Here is a 17,964-nt window from a genome sequence, read left to right as displayed (position 1 = left end):
CTTCCAGAGCTCCTCCCTACCTGGGGGATCAATTCTGACCTCTGGACTGGACAGTAGTTCCCCAGACAGCAGGCCAGGAATCCTCAGGGACCCTGTCTTCCCTGCTCCCTCTCAATCTCAACAGAACTTTGCTGCACAAAGGCCTAAACCTCAGCCTTAGGTTCCTGAAAACTCACCTTGACCCTGACCCTCACCAAGAAATCTCTCCCACATGTGCTCTGACTGCTCCCTCCTCTCTGCCTTTGCTCACTCAGTAGCTCCTATGTTGCCATCTCTGCCACCTTCTGATCCCTAGCAAAACCGACTCCTCCTGAGAGGGTGATGCTGGGTCAGGCCAGGTGGCTGCTGGCAGAGCTCTGCTGACTGCCTCCTGTCCCACTTGTTGTCACCATCAAGCAGTGTCACCAGGCTGGGCCCCAGCAGGTCCTTTGTCCCCTATAAGGAATGATGTCCGAGAACTTCTTCCAAGTCACAGAGTAGCCTGATGTCAGGAGGGGACTCCGGCTCTGCCCAACCCTGAAAGCCTCTGAGACTCTCTGCCATACCTGACAACTCCTATGCTCCTTGCAAAACCTTGCTTTTAGGTCTTAAAGTCCTGCTTCCTGCTGCTCCTCGTGTTTCCAAGTCCATTCTTTGGGTTTGGGCTGGTGGGTCTTATTTTCCACAATTTTGGAGGCTCCTCCAGGTTCACTGTGCCAGCATGGAGGTGGGACTTTGGTAGTAGGGAAGACGTGTCCCGCCCCAGTCCAGCTCTCTACAGAAGCCATAGAAAGACCTGAGACCTGTTTGGAGGACAGCAGAGCTACATGGGAAAGAGAAAGCCAGCACTAAGGCAACCAGGCAACTTCATGCACAAGCCAAGGTAGGGAAAATTGGACTACAAGTACTTCCTTGGTGGTTGGACATTTTCAGTGATCAAGTGTGTGTGAGAGAGTTGTGTCTTAGACTCCAAGCGAGAAGGGAAACACAATCTGCAGTTTCTCTTGTGAGGGAGGTGACCAGAAGCGGACGAAGAGATTCTCAGGATATAAAAGAAACCTCCAGTGGAAATGGTTGAGTGTATAGGAAAACTCAGACGCAGGGACCAGTCAAAAATGTTCTAGGTCTAGGGAACCCTGAAAAGGGAGGTAAGGATTCTCCTGTGACATTCCCCTGGATCATCCATTGGGAGGATGTTGAGGGTTCAAAAAAGACCACAGAAAAAAAAAATTCTGGGCCCAAGGGTTACTCAGTTATAAAAGCCTGGGTGGTCTTGCTGAGTCGTTAGGTAAGAGGTAGATCAGGGGAGGGAGTGAAGCCACGGTGGGGGTGGGGGGTAGTGAGTGAGAATGCAGTGCCCCTGGGGCTTTCTCCTCCTGGCGCTCCTGTCCTGCTCATCTCTGTGGTGGCCACGGAGAGACAAGAAAGACAAAGTCTTAGAAAAGAGAAAAGAAAAACAAAGTCTTAAAAACAGAATGAGGGATGTCAGAAAGCCAACCTCTAACACTCCAGCCAGATTCATGTACAATACATGGGAGGCTCATACTTGCAAGTGCCTAGTTAATGGGGTTCTTTTGATATTTCAAAATTTATATTTTTACATGCACAAAAAAAAAAGGAAGGAAGGAACAATGCCTTTTTAGAAGTTTCTTATTCCAACTCTAGTTTACAATTTGTGAGTTTTATATTGTGATATCTGATTTATAGCTAAGTTTGAAAAACAAAGCTACAAAATCCCTTGTTGTATCTATTTAGATATATGTATGTCTCAGTATATATCTTTGTCTTTGGATAATATTACTAATTGCAGAAACTAGTTTGTAAATGAGCGCTAATATAACTGGCCTAAAGAAAAGTAAGTGCTTATAAATCAGACAATTTTAAATACAAGAGAAATTAACCTAAATGATTTTCAGGTTCACATGAACTGGAAAATATTCAGTATTAAACACCTGGTATTAGTGTTTATTTGTTGATTTAACTAATATAAACATAAAACCGTTTACCACAGATTGAGACTCGAACCCATGTTTTGGGACTTGAAGCCAGCCAAAATCCTGCTTGGGACTTGAACCCACATGGCTGGGACTTGAACCCAGCCAAAAGCCACAGTACCTGGTTTCAGGACCTAATGAAGCTTGGGTCCTTGATATCTCATCACAGAAAGAATTCAGTGAGAGACCAAGTGATAGGTAAGAAGTAGATTTATTCAGATACAGAGAGAACACTCCACAGACAGTGTGGGCCATCGCAGAGGGCGATCGCAGTGGCCGTGAAATGTGGCATGGTTAGTTTTTATAGGCTGGGTAATTTCATATGCTAATGAACGGGAGGACTAATCCAACTATTTTGGGGAAGGGGCAGAGATTCCCTGGATTTGGGCCACCATCCACTCCTTGGTCTTTTAACAGTGCCTGGGAACTGTCTTGGCACCTCTGGGTGTGTCATTTCACTTGCTGATTCAGGATCAAGGTCTAGTCTTATTTGCCATCTTGGTCCCATTTGATTCTAGTCAGTTTATTGAAAGGTCGAGACATGCCCCGGAAAAGTGCCACAAGGCAAATTCCGGAGGCTGGCTTAACTTCCGGGAACCGACCCCCTGCAGCCTGGTCCAATCAGGTACCGACCCGGAGCCCTCAGACACTGACCGCCCACTGTAGCCCACGCCTTCTTCCTTATATGAAAAGACCTGGCTTGGACGCCGGCCCTGGTGTCTCCTCACTCACCCGCCCCCGGGAGTTCTGCCCGAGAGCGACCGCTCAATAAAGGCCTTCACCAACGGTCCTTAGAGGTGGCTTTTTTCCTCCCGCGGCGTTTTTCTAACATTTATATTGTGTCCTTGGGCTATGTCATTCTTTCAAAAGTTGTCCCCTGCCCCTTTCCCTCCTGTTACAGACATGTCTAAGAGTCATTAACATTAAGGGGTAATATTTTCATTGTGCCAAGGTTAAATATTATTATATCTGTTACAAGTTTGTCAACAAGGAATGCAACTCAAGTGAAAAATAATTTTTAATGAAATAGGAACTTTTAGATAAATTCTATTAAAAATAATTATAATTTAGGTGTGTCTGTCTAAAATAGTCTCTCCAGATTTGGGTAACTTAAATTTCTAGAGTTGGGCTAAACTAAGTGATAAAATTTATTAAATGGCTAGGTCATTTCCAAATGAAATAAGATTCTGAAACACTGATTACTGAAAACTAATTTCCTCTTACAGAAAAACTAAAAAGATTTTTGACTATTAATAAATAATATTCGGTGCCATCCTGAAATGTTTTCTGTAAGAAAACAAAAGCTTTTAGAAATTATCACTGGTACCTATGTTCACCAATCTATAGGATACTAATATAAACATACATTCTTGGTTGCTTAAGGAAAATAGGAAGTGTGTTTTCAGTAAAGAAGGTATGAGGAAAGGAACTGCATTTTATGAAGGGAAAAGAAAGCAGGGCTGACTTACAGGTGGCCATTTCAGGATAGGAGAACAAAGTATTGGGCACAGAAAGTGGTAAGAACTTTTGTGGAAAATGGACCCTGAGAAAAGCGTTTTGTGCATGGTTCAGTTCAGTTCAGTTCAGTTGCTCAGTCGTGTCCGACTGAGATCCCATGGACTGCAGCATGCCAGGCTTCCCTGTCCATCACCAACTCCTGGAGCATGGTTAGGATTGACTAAGTTTAAAATAAATTGAGTTTACTTTTAAATAAATTCAAAAGCAAGCTGGTGCAAAAATTTGGCTTTTCTCTCTGTTAAGAGAGACACCCTTTCTTCAGATGTTGAACTGCTTTGATGAGAGATTTAAGTTTCTTTATCTCTTTAATGATCTGTTCTGAAATCCTTTATAGTTTGGCTAAATGGATAGCTATTGTTTCACAATGAGCTATCATCCTACCTGACTGAGTGTTCTAAACCTTTTTGGTATTTGTTGACAAAACTTCCTAAATCATTTTAATGAAGCACTTTTGACTTCTAGCTAATTTGGGGATGCTTCAGAGGTCCCCTGAAACATCTCAGAGAGATATTACACTAATTAGGTTCAATTGTATGCAGAATTATGTGGGAAGTATTATCAAGTGAGTAATTGTTGGTCCTCTAATGGACCGGAACCTGGTGGTCCGGAGTCCACGATGAGAGAGTGAAAGAAGGAAAGAGGCTAACATTCCCTGGGTTACGCAGCCAGCTTCCACGCTCCAGGGAATCAGCCAGAAATGGAGAGGGAGAGAGAGAGAAAGAAAGACACAGGGACCAAAGCTCTGATGGAGCAAAGGTGTTTTAATCAACATGGCGTGGGCATATGTACTATCTTACAAGGTAGTTATTCTCAGCAAAGATAAAGATTAAAATTCCAGACTTACAAAACACAAGGCGATCCCTATTAACAAGAGAAGAGGGTACTTATCACCATAATGAGAAATGCCTGGATTCCTCAGTCCCTCTCCTCTTAATTTCTGAATATTCAGGAATTAATAAGGGCCAGAGGGTTCCTGACAGATCCAAAACAGCACACAGGAAGCCTCTTGTTAAATGCTTCCTGACAAGTAATAACTTATATTGTATGGTAAATCTTACTAATATAGGTATCCTAGAAACTATATGGAGTTCCTAAGATTCCTAAGTAAAATGTTATCAGTCATATTTCTAGTTACTTCTTAAAATATTGTCATAGCACTAACCAAATTTCACAAAAAATGCTTACTCCTCAATTATAGAAAGGCATGTGTGCTCAGTCATGTCTGACTCTTTGCAACTTCATGGACTGTAGTCAGCCAGGCTTCTCTGTCTATGAAATTTTCCAGGCAAGAATACTGGAGTGGGTTACCATTTCCTTCTCTAGGGAATCTCCCCAACCCAGGAATCGAACCCACATCTCTTCTGTTTCCTGTATCATTAGGCAGATATTTACCAGCTGAGTCACTGGGGAAGACTTTTGGATAAATACCAGTTTCTGAACTGAAGCTGAAGCTCCAATACTTTGGCCACCTGATGCGAAGAACTGATTCATTAGAAAAGACCTTGATGCTGGGAAAGATTGAAGGCAGGAGGAGAAGGGCACAACAGAGGATGAGACGGTTTTATGGTATCACTGACTCGATGGACATGATTTTTGAGCAAGCTCTAGGAGTTGGTGATGGACAGGGAAGCCTGGCGTGCTGCAGTCCATGGGGTTGCAAAGGGTCAGACACAACTGAGTGACTGAACTGAATGGGAAATCTATTGACTTCACAAAAGTTAACAAAAGGACTGAAAGAACTGGCAAATATGCTTATAACTTTTATAATTTCTATCTGAAAAATTATAAGTTTGAATCTGTGTTTTCCAGGAGTAGGGGAAACCTTCCCCTAAAACTAATTATGATAGTAATTGAGTAAAATTATACTTTGTAAACAAATTGAAACATTTATCTTTTCTCTCTCTCTGACCCCTCCAGAGATTGGAAACTTTTAGGTTTAGGAATTCACTTACATCTGTTAGGCAAAATCTGTGATAAGCCTTTGACATGACTTTCTTATTCCTGAAAGGTTTTAGTTTAAAAGTTCAGTCTGAGACTCTATAAAAGTTTCAGTAAAGCAAAAAATGTTTAAGGTCAATTATGGTTATATAAACCATCAGGCCACTTTTATTGAGACCAGACCTATTTCTCAAGCAAGTCTTAATTTGGTTATTTTGGTAAAAATTGTTAGGGTTCACAAAGGGCTCATAGTATATAGTTAAAATAAGGCCCATTGTGGTGACCTGACAAACAATGGATGAAGTCACAGTGACCACATTGCCCTAGGGGGCATCCTGTTTTTCCTCAAGGCACTATCCTGTTTTTCTTTCTTTTTTTTTTTTTCATTTATTTTTATTTGTTGGAGGCTAATTACTTTACAATATTGTAGTAGTTTTTGTCATACATTGACATGAATCAGCCATGGATTTACATGTATTCCCCATCCCAATCCCCCCTCCCACCTCCCTCTCCACCCGATTCCTCTGGGTCTTCCCAGTGCACCAGGCCTGAGCACTTGTCTCATGCATCCAGCCTGGGCTGGTGATCTGTTTCACCCTAGATAATATACATGTTTCGATGCTCTTCTCTCGAAACATCCCACCCTCGCCTTCTCCCACAGAGTCCAAAATTCTGTTCTGTACATCTGTGTCTCTTTTTCTGTTTTGCATATAGGGTTATCGTTACCATCTTTCTAAATTCCATATATATGCGTTAGTATGCTGTATTGGTCTTTATCTTTCTGGCTTACTTCACTCTGTATAATGGGCTCCAGTTTCATCCATCTCATTAGAACTGATTCAAATGAATTCTTTTTAATGGCTGAGTAATATTCCATGGTGCAAATGAAGCAACAAAGGATTAATCTCAAAAATATACAAGCAACTCCTGCAGCTCAATTCCAGAAAAATAAATGACCCAATCAAAAAATGGGCCTAAGAACTAAACAGACATTTCTCCAAAGAAGACATACGGATGGCTAACAAACACATGAAAAGATGCTCAACATCACTCATTATCAGAGAAATGCAAATCAAAACCACAATGAGGTACCATTACACGCCAGTCAGGATGGCTGCTATCCAAGTCTACAAGCAATAAATGCTGGAGGGGGTGTGGAGAAAAGGGAACCCTCTTACACTATTGGTGGGAATGCAAACTAGGACAGCCACTATGGAGAACAGTGTGGAGATTCCTTAAAAAACTGGAAATAGAACTGCCAGCAATCCCTCTCCTGGGCATACACACAGAGGAAACCAGATCTGAAAGAGACACGTGCACCCCAATGTCAAAGAGACACAGCACTGTTTATAATAGCCAGGACATGGAAGCAACCTAGATGCCCATCAGCAGATGAATGGATAAGGAAGCTATGGTACATATACACAATGGAATATTACTCAGCCATTAAAAAGAATGCATTTGAATCAGTTCTAATGAGATGGATGAAACTGGAGCCCATTATACAGAGTGAAGTAAGCCAGAAAGATAAAGACCAATACAGTATACTAACTCATATATATGGAATTTTAAAAGATGGCAACAATAATCCTATATGCAAAACAGAAAAAGAGACACAGATGTACAGAACAGACTTTTGGACTCTGTGGGAGAAGGCGAGGGTGGGATGTTCTGAGAGAATAGCATTGAAACAGGTATACTATCAAGGGTGAAACAGATCACCAGCCCAGGTCAGATGCATGAGACAAGTGCTCAGGGCTGGCTCACTGGGAAGACTCAGAGGGATGGGATGGGGAGGGAGGTGGGAGGGGGTACTGGGATGGGGAACACATAAATCCATGACTGATTCATGTCAATGTATGACAAAAACCACTACAATATTGTAAAGTAATTAGCCTCCAACTAATAAAAATAAATGAAACAAAAAGGAAAAAAATAAAATGCATGAGATAAAAATGTAAAAAAAAAAAAAAAAAGAATCTGCCTGCCAATGCAGGAGATGCGGGTTTGATCCCTGGCTGGGGAAGATACCCTGAAGGAGGAAATGGCAACTCACTCCAGTATTCTTGCCGGGAAAATCCCACGGACAGAGGAACCTGGCGCGCTACAGTCCATGGGGCTGCAAAGAGTCAGAGATGACTGAGTGCTTGATCACCCAAAATATATTTAACATAATACTTATGATCAAAATAATTTTTTAAATTTCTTTATTTTTTAAAATTTTCATTAGAGTATAATTCATTTCAGTATTGTGTTAGTTTGGGGTGTTCAACAAAGTAAATCAATTATATATACACATACATACTCTCTTTTTTTAACTCTTTTCTCATGTAGACCATCACAGAGTCTTGAGTACATCCCTATCTTTGTAGCAGACTCTTATTAGTTATCTGTTTTATATATAGTAGCGTGCCTATGTCAATCTTAATCTCCCAGTTTATCTCTCCCCCTTTACCCACTTGTAATCATGAATTTGTTTTCTACATCTGTGACTCTTAAGTTCTGTTTTAGATAAGCTAATTTGTACCCTTTTTTTCTATTCTGCATATAAGCAATATTATATAATTTTTGTCTTGATGTGTCTGACTTACTTCACTCAAGTGTAACGATCTCTAGGTCCGTCCAGGTTGCTGCAAATGGCATTGTTTTTCATTTTTTAAGGTTGATTGCTCTTCTGCTGTATATATGTACTGCATCTTCTTTATCCAGTCCTCTGTTTATGGACATTTAGGTTGCCTTCATGTCCTAGCCATTGTAAACAGTGCCGTAATAAGCATTGCGGTGCACATATATTTTGAAATTATTTTTTTCTTGACAAAGGCACTATGGAGAGCAGTATGGATGTACCTCATAAAACTAAAAATAGAGCTACCATGGGATGCAGCATACCCACTCCTGGGCATATACCCAAAGTGACTTTTTAAGTTTACTGTTCAGCAGCATTAAATTCATTCATGTTGTTGTCTAATAATCATCATTGTTCATCTCCAGAACTCTCTCATCTTCACAGACTGAACTTCTACGCCCATGAAACAAAATTCCCATGTCCATGTCTAGAGAATAAAACCAAGTCATTAATAGTGGCTCCCTGGAGAGTAAGATTTGGGGAAATTTTCTACTTCTAGAACAGAATTTGTTTGGAACTATTATAATAGCATGTATTCATTTTTCAGTGAGAAAAAAAAAAGCTTAGGAAAATTGGGGCATTTCCACTTGACCAGAAAGAACACCCCCAACCTCAACCTCTTCCTCACTCTCAGGTCACCCATTAACTCCTGTCAGCTGGCCAGATCCTAATTTGGAAGTATTTTCAGTCTGTGAGAAAGGAAAACCCCTTCATTCCCCTCATAATACCAAAGAAAAAATGCAAAACCCCACTTTACCGAGATCCAGAAAGGGTGTGCAGTTTGGCTAAGCTCACAGAGCAAGCCAGTAGGATAGAACCTGGCATTCAATTCTACTAGTATGTCTCCCAATACTCATTCAATCAAAAAAAAGGTTAATGGACACCAACTCTTCTAGGAGTTGGAGATGCAGTTGACAACAAGACCAAGTATTTGAAAGAAGCTTTAAATCCTGTGTGAGTATTTGAGCTACAAGGAGAGGGGGTTACAACAACAGAATAAACAAGTAACTCACTAGAAAGTATTTGTTTCTGGGCCCTGAGTCCTTGGTGACAGGTCCCTGTTAACCTTTCTGGCCACTTCTTTGCCATCTTCCCCAAATGCCTGCTCTATGTCCAACGTGAACCAGCTTTCACTACATATGCAGCATTTACTGGTCCACTGGGAGCCCTTACTTTCAGGCCAGCTTGTACATTCTTGCCTGTGGACCATCTCCTAAGTATCCTTAGAAAGGGTCCCCTTCTCTCTACCCACTACCAGCCTCCCTAGACCTAGGAAAGTCTTATTTCCTTAAAAAGCCAAATTGTAAATAATCAGACTTGTGACTCTTTGGGGGCAAGTTGGAGAATATTATATAGGCAATAAATCATTTAAAATACAAGCTTTTAAAACGTAAAAACCATTTTTGGCTCATGAGGTATACAACTACAAAAAAATGAGGGGGTTGGATTATGTGGTTTATGTGGTGATGGGTTTATGTGGTGATCCCGTTTGTAGATTATGACCTTGTAATTGAGCAGGATCTCTGAGACCTTCCTGGGGAAAACCGTTCACATCCTCAGCCTGCCTCTTATTTCTAGAAACACTTCCTCCTCGTAGTTGGGCTTCCCTGGTGGCTCAGATGGTAAAGTGTCTGCCTGCAATGCGGGAGACTGAGTGACTTCACTTCACTTCACCTCCTAACCTTCGTCAAAGAATAAATTATTCAGGGAAACAATAAATACAGAAACAAAGTAAAGTGAAGTTGCTCAGTCATGTCTGACTCATTGCAACCCCATGGACTGTGGCCTACAAGACTCCTCTGTCCATGGAATTTTCCAGGCAAGAGTACTGGAGTGGGTTGCCATTTCCTTTCCAGAGGATCTTCCCAAACCAGGGATAGAATCTGGGTCTCCCACATTGCAGGCAGACGCTTTACCATCTAAGCCACCAGGGAAGCCCAACAGAGACAAAGGATAACAGTCAAGCAAGACAAAATAATAATCATTTAGCCATTCAACAGTGTTAAGAACCTTTAGTTCATCCCCAAGGGCTAGAGATAATATTCTGAGCCTTATCTTTGAGCTTTTTGCAGATACTGAGCCTCCATCAGGTAGAAGAATTTGCTTACCAGCCGGTAGATCTCAGAACAAGCGGAACCAGAGGTTGGTGATGTTGGCTCCCAGATATCACACCAAGATGACTGGTGTTGATCATGCACCCAGCAACTCTACCTCACCCAGTCTCTAACACCATACCCTGAAAATTATGGGGGACTCAATTATAGTTTGAGTCTTAGCTGCCTGGACTCCTTGCTTGGCCCCTGCAATAAATGCTACACTTTCTTTCACCATAACCCAGTGTCAGTATATGGGCTTTACTGTGCTCCCACAAGCAGACCCAAATTTGATTTGGCAACAACTGCTTCCTGTCATCTATCTCCCCAGACACCCCAACACTGTAGATTCCTGGATTGCAGCCTGTCGCATCCAGGTTGGACCATGTCGCTCCAGTACCTAAGTCCTCCTGGGGCTCCCCTTTGCCCTCAGGATAAGGGAGAAGGTATAATTTCTTGCTCCTGACCCCAGTAGGCTCACATCCCATTTCTCAGCTGCCCTCGCTGTAGCTCCAGGCCCAGAAATACTCACCTCCCTGTGCTGTTTCTGACACTCCCAGGTCCTGGGCTGGGCTGGAAGTAGGCACAGCTAGTCTGACACATCTCTGCTGGCAAATCTCCCCCAAGGCCAAGTGAGAAAGATGTCCCCCATCCCAGGTGATCCCCAGGCAATGAGATCAGCAGCCCCTTTATATCTGTGTCTTTCTCCTAAAAATGCACCACGTACATCTGAAGTGGCTGCTGCCCATGGTTGTCCATTCCCATCCCAGCTCACCTTACCCAAGATCAAGAAAGAGAGAATCCACTGCAGGGCCCCCAAAGTCTGAAACCTGTGCTCCCATGACACCAACAAGGGTGCAAATTCCACTATCCTGGTTCCTCTTCTGACTCTGGAGGCTTCTCTGAGCTCTGAGACACCTTCTGGTTTTTGTTTCAGCCAGAGGTTTTCTAAGCATTTGTGAGGGGTGTAGGTAGGTGTCCAGACCAGCCCTAAGGTCTCACTATGCCTGATCCAGCAAGGACTGACTTCTTAGGAGAAACCTTTGAAACTACCTACCCTGAACTGAGTTGAATAGGAAGGAAGATAATTACAGCTCACTCCTCTGGCAATACTTTATTTGCTAGACCACCTTTGCTCAAATCTTGCCCCTTACTTGGCAAGTGAAGCACCAACTATAGGGTAATCCTGTCCTTTTCCCACCCACCCAACTACTTGGCTGCAATAACTGTTTCCTTTCACCTGCCAGGTTCCTTTTCACAAATGTACAGTACCAGTTTCTACCTAAATACCTCTCAGCCCCACCATTTCTTTCGCCTCTTGACCTATTCTGCACCTCACCTGCAGAGCACAACTGCAAGAGCTGTTTGCTTTCCGCATCCTTCCCTCCCATCCTGTCCTCCCTCTTCTAGACTTCAAACATCACTGTTTCCCGGAACTGCCTTTGACAAGTTCACCAATGGCCTCCACGCTGCTGAATCCAGTGGTCAATTCTCAGTTCTCATCTTGACCTCTCAGCAGCCTCAGACAGAGTTGGTCTGTGAACACCACAATCTCCTTGTTTCCCTCTTGACCCTTTGGCCACCCTTGGGTCTCCATGGTAGCTCTTATCCTTCACGAGGCTAAGTGTTTGGGGTCCCTCCTGCCCCCTCAGTCCCTGGACCCTCTCTCTTCTCCCCACCCTCTCTCCAGCAGAGACCTTGTCCAGGCTCATGGCCTTGGAGTCTGTCTATAGGATGAACACTTCCAAACTGCATCTCCAGCTTAACATCCCCCTGGGTGGAAACTTGACTGTGTAGGTGGGCACTTGGCACCTCCCTGATAGTCTGCTCGGAACCTCCATCACAGCCTGTCTAAGACTGAATTTGACTTCCCCTCACCTGCTGCAGCCAGTGCAGCAGGTGGGGATCGAAAGTGGTCGACGCGCAGTTTGGGAGAAAGAAACTAGAGGAAGAACTAAAGTTTTAAAGATGGGACCAGGGGACTCAAGACCTCTTGGATCTATAGCCCTGTTCCTCGGAGCCACATCACTTTTATTTAGGGTCTTGACTAGCAGAAAGTATCTGTTGTACTGAGATGAAGTCAGAGCCTCCTGTAACCCCGATCACATCTCCCATTTTACTGATTACTTTAAACTATCTTTGTTATTTTCTTGTACAAAGGCCATCACCTGGCTGGAGGTCATAGACCCACATATGCCTTGGGAAAACATCTTAGTGTGTGCACAAGCAGCGTTCTGAACTTGCGCTGACCCAGTGTTCCAAGGTCCACATTACGTTTTTCCTTAGCTTAGCAGGATATGCCGACCCCAACTAATCAATCTGATGTACTTTTATTTGGGTTATTCTTTATTGCTACATTTTGCTTTTATTCTTTTCCCATGGTGATTTTCTCATGGCATAGCCAGAGCAACGGGTAGCTGACTATTAATCCCTGCATATCTCCCTTTTTGTTTTTGTAGCAGAAGATATGTTGATCTCGCAACTGCTTTCTTCATTAGTTCTCAGAGGGCTTTTTGTGTGCATCTGAGGACTAAAGAGAAGATTATAGTGAAACAGCAAAACATAGCTAGTGTTTCAATGAGACCACCTCTGATACCTTGGATCCACTCGAGAGGACTCAGTGAGTTAAGGCCTTCTGCTATTCCTTGAAGTGTACCTGTATCTGGTAATAGTCTAAGAGAAGCATACTAGTTGCCAATGATTCTTGTTTGTAGCTTTTTAATATCTAGAGTAAGGTTGTCAGGCGTATGGCCCTGCAAGTGCCGTCTAACATTTTTCCAGGTGTGTTTAGATTGATTATATTTCTGGGGAGTTACACAGAAAGTAGTAATGTTCCAGTCACACTTTAAATGTATTTTAAATGTAATTTAAGATTTTGTGTTTCTTCTTCTAAGAGTATCATTGCATTTTCTAAATCCACCAACTGGTTGCTAATCTCATCTATATGAGTTTGGGCTCTCCAGTATACTCTGAGATTTTTGTGTATGTCTGGAAACAGTCTTTTTTACCTTGATGAGGCTGTTCAGAACTCAATATACCCAATTTCTGGAGGGATGAGGCGGGAGAAAAGAAAAATGTTTTAATTTTACCCACAGGTGTAAATCACTAAATTGTTTTTAAGCCATCAGTGACTTGAGTTTATGTCTGAAAACAAAGATTAGAAGCCAGTAATATGTCAGACAAAAAGTCATGAAAATTGCATTATATTTAGCAGTCTGTTTAATCTCATGTACCAATTCCTTTGTTCTGTGGTCCTTGTCTGATGACAAAAGACATCAGTGAAAGTGATAGTCTCCAAGAAGCTCATGAAGTTTTTGCCAGTGTCTGTATCTGTCCAGCAAAGTGGGTGGCCTGACCACTGGAGATTGCAGAAAATGCATTTTAACCATATTTTCCATTGTGAGATATTAACCCTGCAGCCTATCAAATAAAAGTGAGGTTTGTCAGGGAACCAGGAAAAGCCAAGCGGCCATCTTGGACTTCCCATAGCCTTGACAGTTTGGTTTATAGCCGTTGTTTATCCATTTTAAATTTTCTGATGAGGGGTTAATTTTGTAGATGCAGAATGAGCTTTGTCTGTGTGTGCCATAGTTTCCATAGATCATTGTGAAATAACACAATGTTATCAACGTAACAGAAGATTTCAAAAGCAAGTACGAATCACTTAAAGACAAATTTACATAGTCTGTTATCAAAAGCCATATTTCAAGAAAACTTTGTTCTTTAACAGGAAGAGAAAACCAAATTCCAGATGGGTACCAGCTTATATTCACTGTGAAACAATAATTATTTACTTAGTCAAAGTAACAATAAGACTTTAAAGGCAGTTTAATGTCTTAAGAAATTTGTATCATGCACAAAACTCTTCTTTCACTTGTCATAAATTTTTTTAACCTTTTTTGTAGTCATCACCTCATTTATCTATTTAAAGGATATTTCAGGATGGCACCAAATATATTTATTAACAGTCCAAGATCTCTTTAGTTTCTCTGTTAGTGTTCAGTAATTAACGTTTCAAAATCTTACTTTATTTGGAAATGACCTAGCTATTTAATAAATGTTATCATTTAGTCTAGTACAACTCTAGAAATTTAAGTTACCCCAATCCTCAGAGATAGATATTTCTAAAATATAACTATTTTTAATAGAGTTTATCTGAAAGTTTTTATCTCATTTACATATATATATATAAAGAGTTACTATCTTTGTTGACAAATTTAGTTTACCTTAAACCTAGGCACAATAAAAGTATTAAACAGTGTTGATGACTTAAGACATGTCTTAATTAGATTAGCAAACAAACATTAGTTAGATATTTAATATTAAATATTTCTCAGTTCATGTGAACCTGAATTTAAATAGAGCTCATTTATAAATTAACCTCATATTATCCAAAAACAGAGACACACACTGAGACACAGAGAAGTTTAGACAGATAGACAGACAGAGATTTCATAGTTTTCCACTTGAAATTTAACATGTCTCTTTGTCTCTTCTTTTTTTTTCTATTGGTTTGAGTTCTACCGATTTGTTCATGGCTGGAGTCCCAGATAGAGTGGGCTGTGTATCCCAAGGACATGATAAGAGTTAACTTCAGGTTTTTTCCTGGCCTGTTTTTGTTTCTCAGGCAGAATTGAAGCTCCAAATAAGTATTTTAACAAGTCAACTTTTTCTTAATTGCACATATAAGAAGAAACTGTTTTCCAATTTCAAAACAGATTTTATTTTAAACTGTTTTCTCCAGAGTCTAAAAAATATCATGGCCATTCAGTGTCAAAAATGTCATCTCTTTTTTTTTTGTAGTCATAGTTTTATAGCTAAAAATTAAAACCAGGGAAGGTTCAAATTGGCTCTGATGACAGGGGTAGCCTGACTGATAAGATGTTGTCCCAGCAGGGATTGTCTCTCTGGGGAGGTGAGAAGTAAAGAAAGCCTGTCCTTTAACCTCTATTTCCTCCCAAGCTCTTATGTAGTATTGCTTCACCTGTTCTATACCCTGATCTTCCATAAGCACTTGATCTTGAGTTCTCCTCCAATTTCCACTGCCTATCAATTGATCTAAAGAGATGGGGATCTGCCTGGCTTGGTCATGAGCCACCATAATGAAATGGGAGCCCTCAGTTGTCCTTGCACTATTCCCAAGGTAAAAGGAGAATTTACTCTATAATTCTGAACAGCATGCTTAAGTTCCTTTAGTATTTTGAAGGGAATCTATTTGTGTACAGCCTCATACACCCCATTAGGATTATTAGGATCTGTCCCAGGAGCTATCCATTCATGTATTATCTCTGGAAATGCCATAGTCATAGAGTCCAAGTCACCCTCCTGTTGGATCCAATAAATACCTTTCTGGAGGGGTGACAGGGTGACAGGGTGAACTGCTGTCTGTTTCAAGGAAGGAAAAGCTTGAGCCTCTCCAGTGGTTAAGCCAGGAGAGGGAGGAAGAGGAGGCAAAGGAAATTCATCTTCTCCAAACAAAGGTGCAGAAGGAACTGCAGTTTTAAGAGCCTCCTGAGTTTTTTTGTTCTACCCACTTGGGCTCTGCATATTTAGGTCCTCCCTCTGATGGGGTTTCACATCCATCTTTACTCCCTTCTGAGCTTTCAGGGGTCTGAAGAGTTCCCCAAATGGATTTCATCAGTGTCCAAGTCGACCAGATAGATACAACCAAGGGCACTCCCTTGCAAAGAGGTTTCTCTAATTCACTACCTATCTTCTCCCATGTTCCTAAATCTAAAGAGAAGCGAACCATGAACAATATTCCTCAATGGTTTATAAAAGCTCCAATAGCTGGCCCTCACTTGTTTTTGTTCCCCTTGCTTTCAAAAGCTGCCTTAAGAGGCATATGTACAGCCGGTATTCTTCCGAGCTTTTTTAATTTCGCATGCTTAACCCTGGTTTCAATGCCTGAGAGAGTATTACTTACCACAAGGGGGAATTTTTGGAGGCCTCACCCTACTCTTCTTCAGACCGTGTGCCAATGTTTCAACTTTGGCTTCACTCTCGGTGATCCTTCACTTTCGAGCCCCATGTTGGGCACCACTTGCTGCAGCCAGCGAAGCAGGTAGGGATCAAAAGAGGTCGACACACAGTTTATGAAAAAGAAACTAGAGACAGAAATAAAGTTTTAAAGATGGGACCAGGGAACTCAAGACCTCTTGGATCAAGAGTACTGTTCCTCAGAGCCACATCACTTTTATTTAGGGTCTTGACTAACAGAAAATAACTGTTGTGATACAATGAAGTCAGCCTCCTGGGTCCCCGGTCACGTCTCCCATTTTACTGATTACTTTAAACTATCTTTGTTATTTTCTTGTACAAAGGCCATCACCTGGCTGGAGATCGTAGACCCACATATGCCTTGGGAAAACATCTTAGTGTGTGCACAAGCAGCGTTCTGAACTTGCACTGACCCGGTGTTCCAAGGTCCACATTATGTTTTTCCTTAGCTTAGCAGGATATGCCGACCCCAACTAATCAACCTGATGTACTTTTACTTGGGTTATTCTTTATTGCTACATTTTGCTTTTATTCTTTTCCCATGGTGATTTTCTCATGGCTTAGCCAGATGAACAGGCAGCTGTTAACCCCTGCACTCACCTGCCCATGCTACAGTCTCAACATAGCCTCAGTTCACTTCAATTGCTCAGTCGTGTCTGACTCTTTGCAACCCCATGGACTGTAGCACACCAGGCCTCCCTGTCCATCACCAACTCCCAGAGTTTATTCAAACTCATGTCCATTGAGTCGGTGATACCATCCAACCATCTCACCCTCTGTCGTCCCCTTCTCCTCCTGCCCCCAATCCTTCCCAGCATTAGGGTCTTTTCCAATGAGTCAACTCTTCACATGAGGTGGCCAAAGTACTGGAGTTTCAGCTTCAACATCAGTCCTAACAATGAACACCCAGGACTGATCTCCTTTAGGATGGACTGGTTGGATCTCCTTGCAGTCCAAGGGACTCTCAAGAGTCTTCTCTAACATCACAGTTCAAAAGCATCAATTTTTTGGCGCTCAGCTTTCTTTAAAGTCCAACTCTCATGTCCATACATGACTACTGGAAAAACCAGAGCTTTGACTAGACAGACCTTTGTTGGCAAAGTAATGTCTCTGCTTTTTAATATGCAATCTATGTTGGTCATAACTTTCCTTCCAAGGAGTAAGCATCTTTTAATTTCATGGCTGCAATCATCATTTGCAGTGATTTTTGAGCCCTCCAAAATAAAGCCTGTCACTGTTTCAATTGTTTCCCCATCTATTTGCTATGAAGTGATGGGGCTGGATGCCATGATCTTAGTTTTCTGAATGTTGAGCTTTAAGCCAACTTTTTCACTATCCTCTTTCATGTTCATCAAGAAGTTCTTTAGTTCTTCTTCACTTTCAGCCATAACGGTGGTGTCATCTACATAACTGAGGTTATTGATATTTCTCCTGGCAATCTTGATTCCAGCTTGTGCTTCATCCAGCCCAGCATTTCTCATGATGTACTCTGCATATAAGTTAAATAAGCAGGGTGACAATATACAGCCTTGACGTACTCCTTTCCCTATTTGGAACTAGTCTGTTGTTCCATGTCCAGTTCTAACTGTTGCTTCCTGACCTGCATACAAATTTCTCAAGAGGCAGGTCAGGTGGTCTGGTATGCCCATCTCCTTCAGAATTTTCCACAGTTTATTGTGATCCACACAGTCAAAGGCTTTGGCATAGTCAAGAAAGAAGAAATAGATGTTTTTCTGGAACTCTCTTGCTTTTTCGATGATCCAGCGGATATTAGCAATTTGATCTCTGGTTCCTCTGCTTTTTCTAAAACCAGATC

At 41.7% G+C, this 17,964-nt stretch overlaps 1 protein-coding gene across 1 annotated transcript in view; it reads right to left on the bottom strand.

Annotated features, from left to right (window-relative positions):
• Nucleotides 1–11,539, bottom strand: part of LOC133060216 (2-acylglycerol O-acyltransferase 2-like) — a 31,432-nt gene extending 19,893 nt beyond the window's left edge. The window contains exons 1-2 of the mRNA XM_061147800.1: nt 11,488–11,539; nt 10,929–11,096 (exon numbers count right to left, since the gene is read on the bottom strand). Coding sequence (XP_061003783.1) covers nt 10,929–11,096; nt 11,488–11,539 — 220 coding nt within the window. The remainder of the gene's footprint in view (nt 1–10,928; nt 11,097–11,487) is intronic.
• Nucleotides 11,540–17,964: the final 6,425 nt, after the last annotated feature.

Source organism: Dama dama, chromosome 1 (genome assembly GCF_033118175.1).
Source record: "Dama dama isolate Ldn47 chromosome 1, ASM3311817v1, whole genome shotgun sequence".
Taxonomy (NCBI): domain Eukaryota; kingdom Metazoa; phylum Chordata; class Mammalia; order Artiodactyla; family Cervidae; genus Dama; species Dama dama.
Note: the sequence above shows the minus strand (reverse complement) of the source record. Positions and strands in the feature narration are given on the sequence as shown.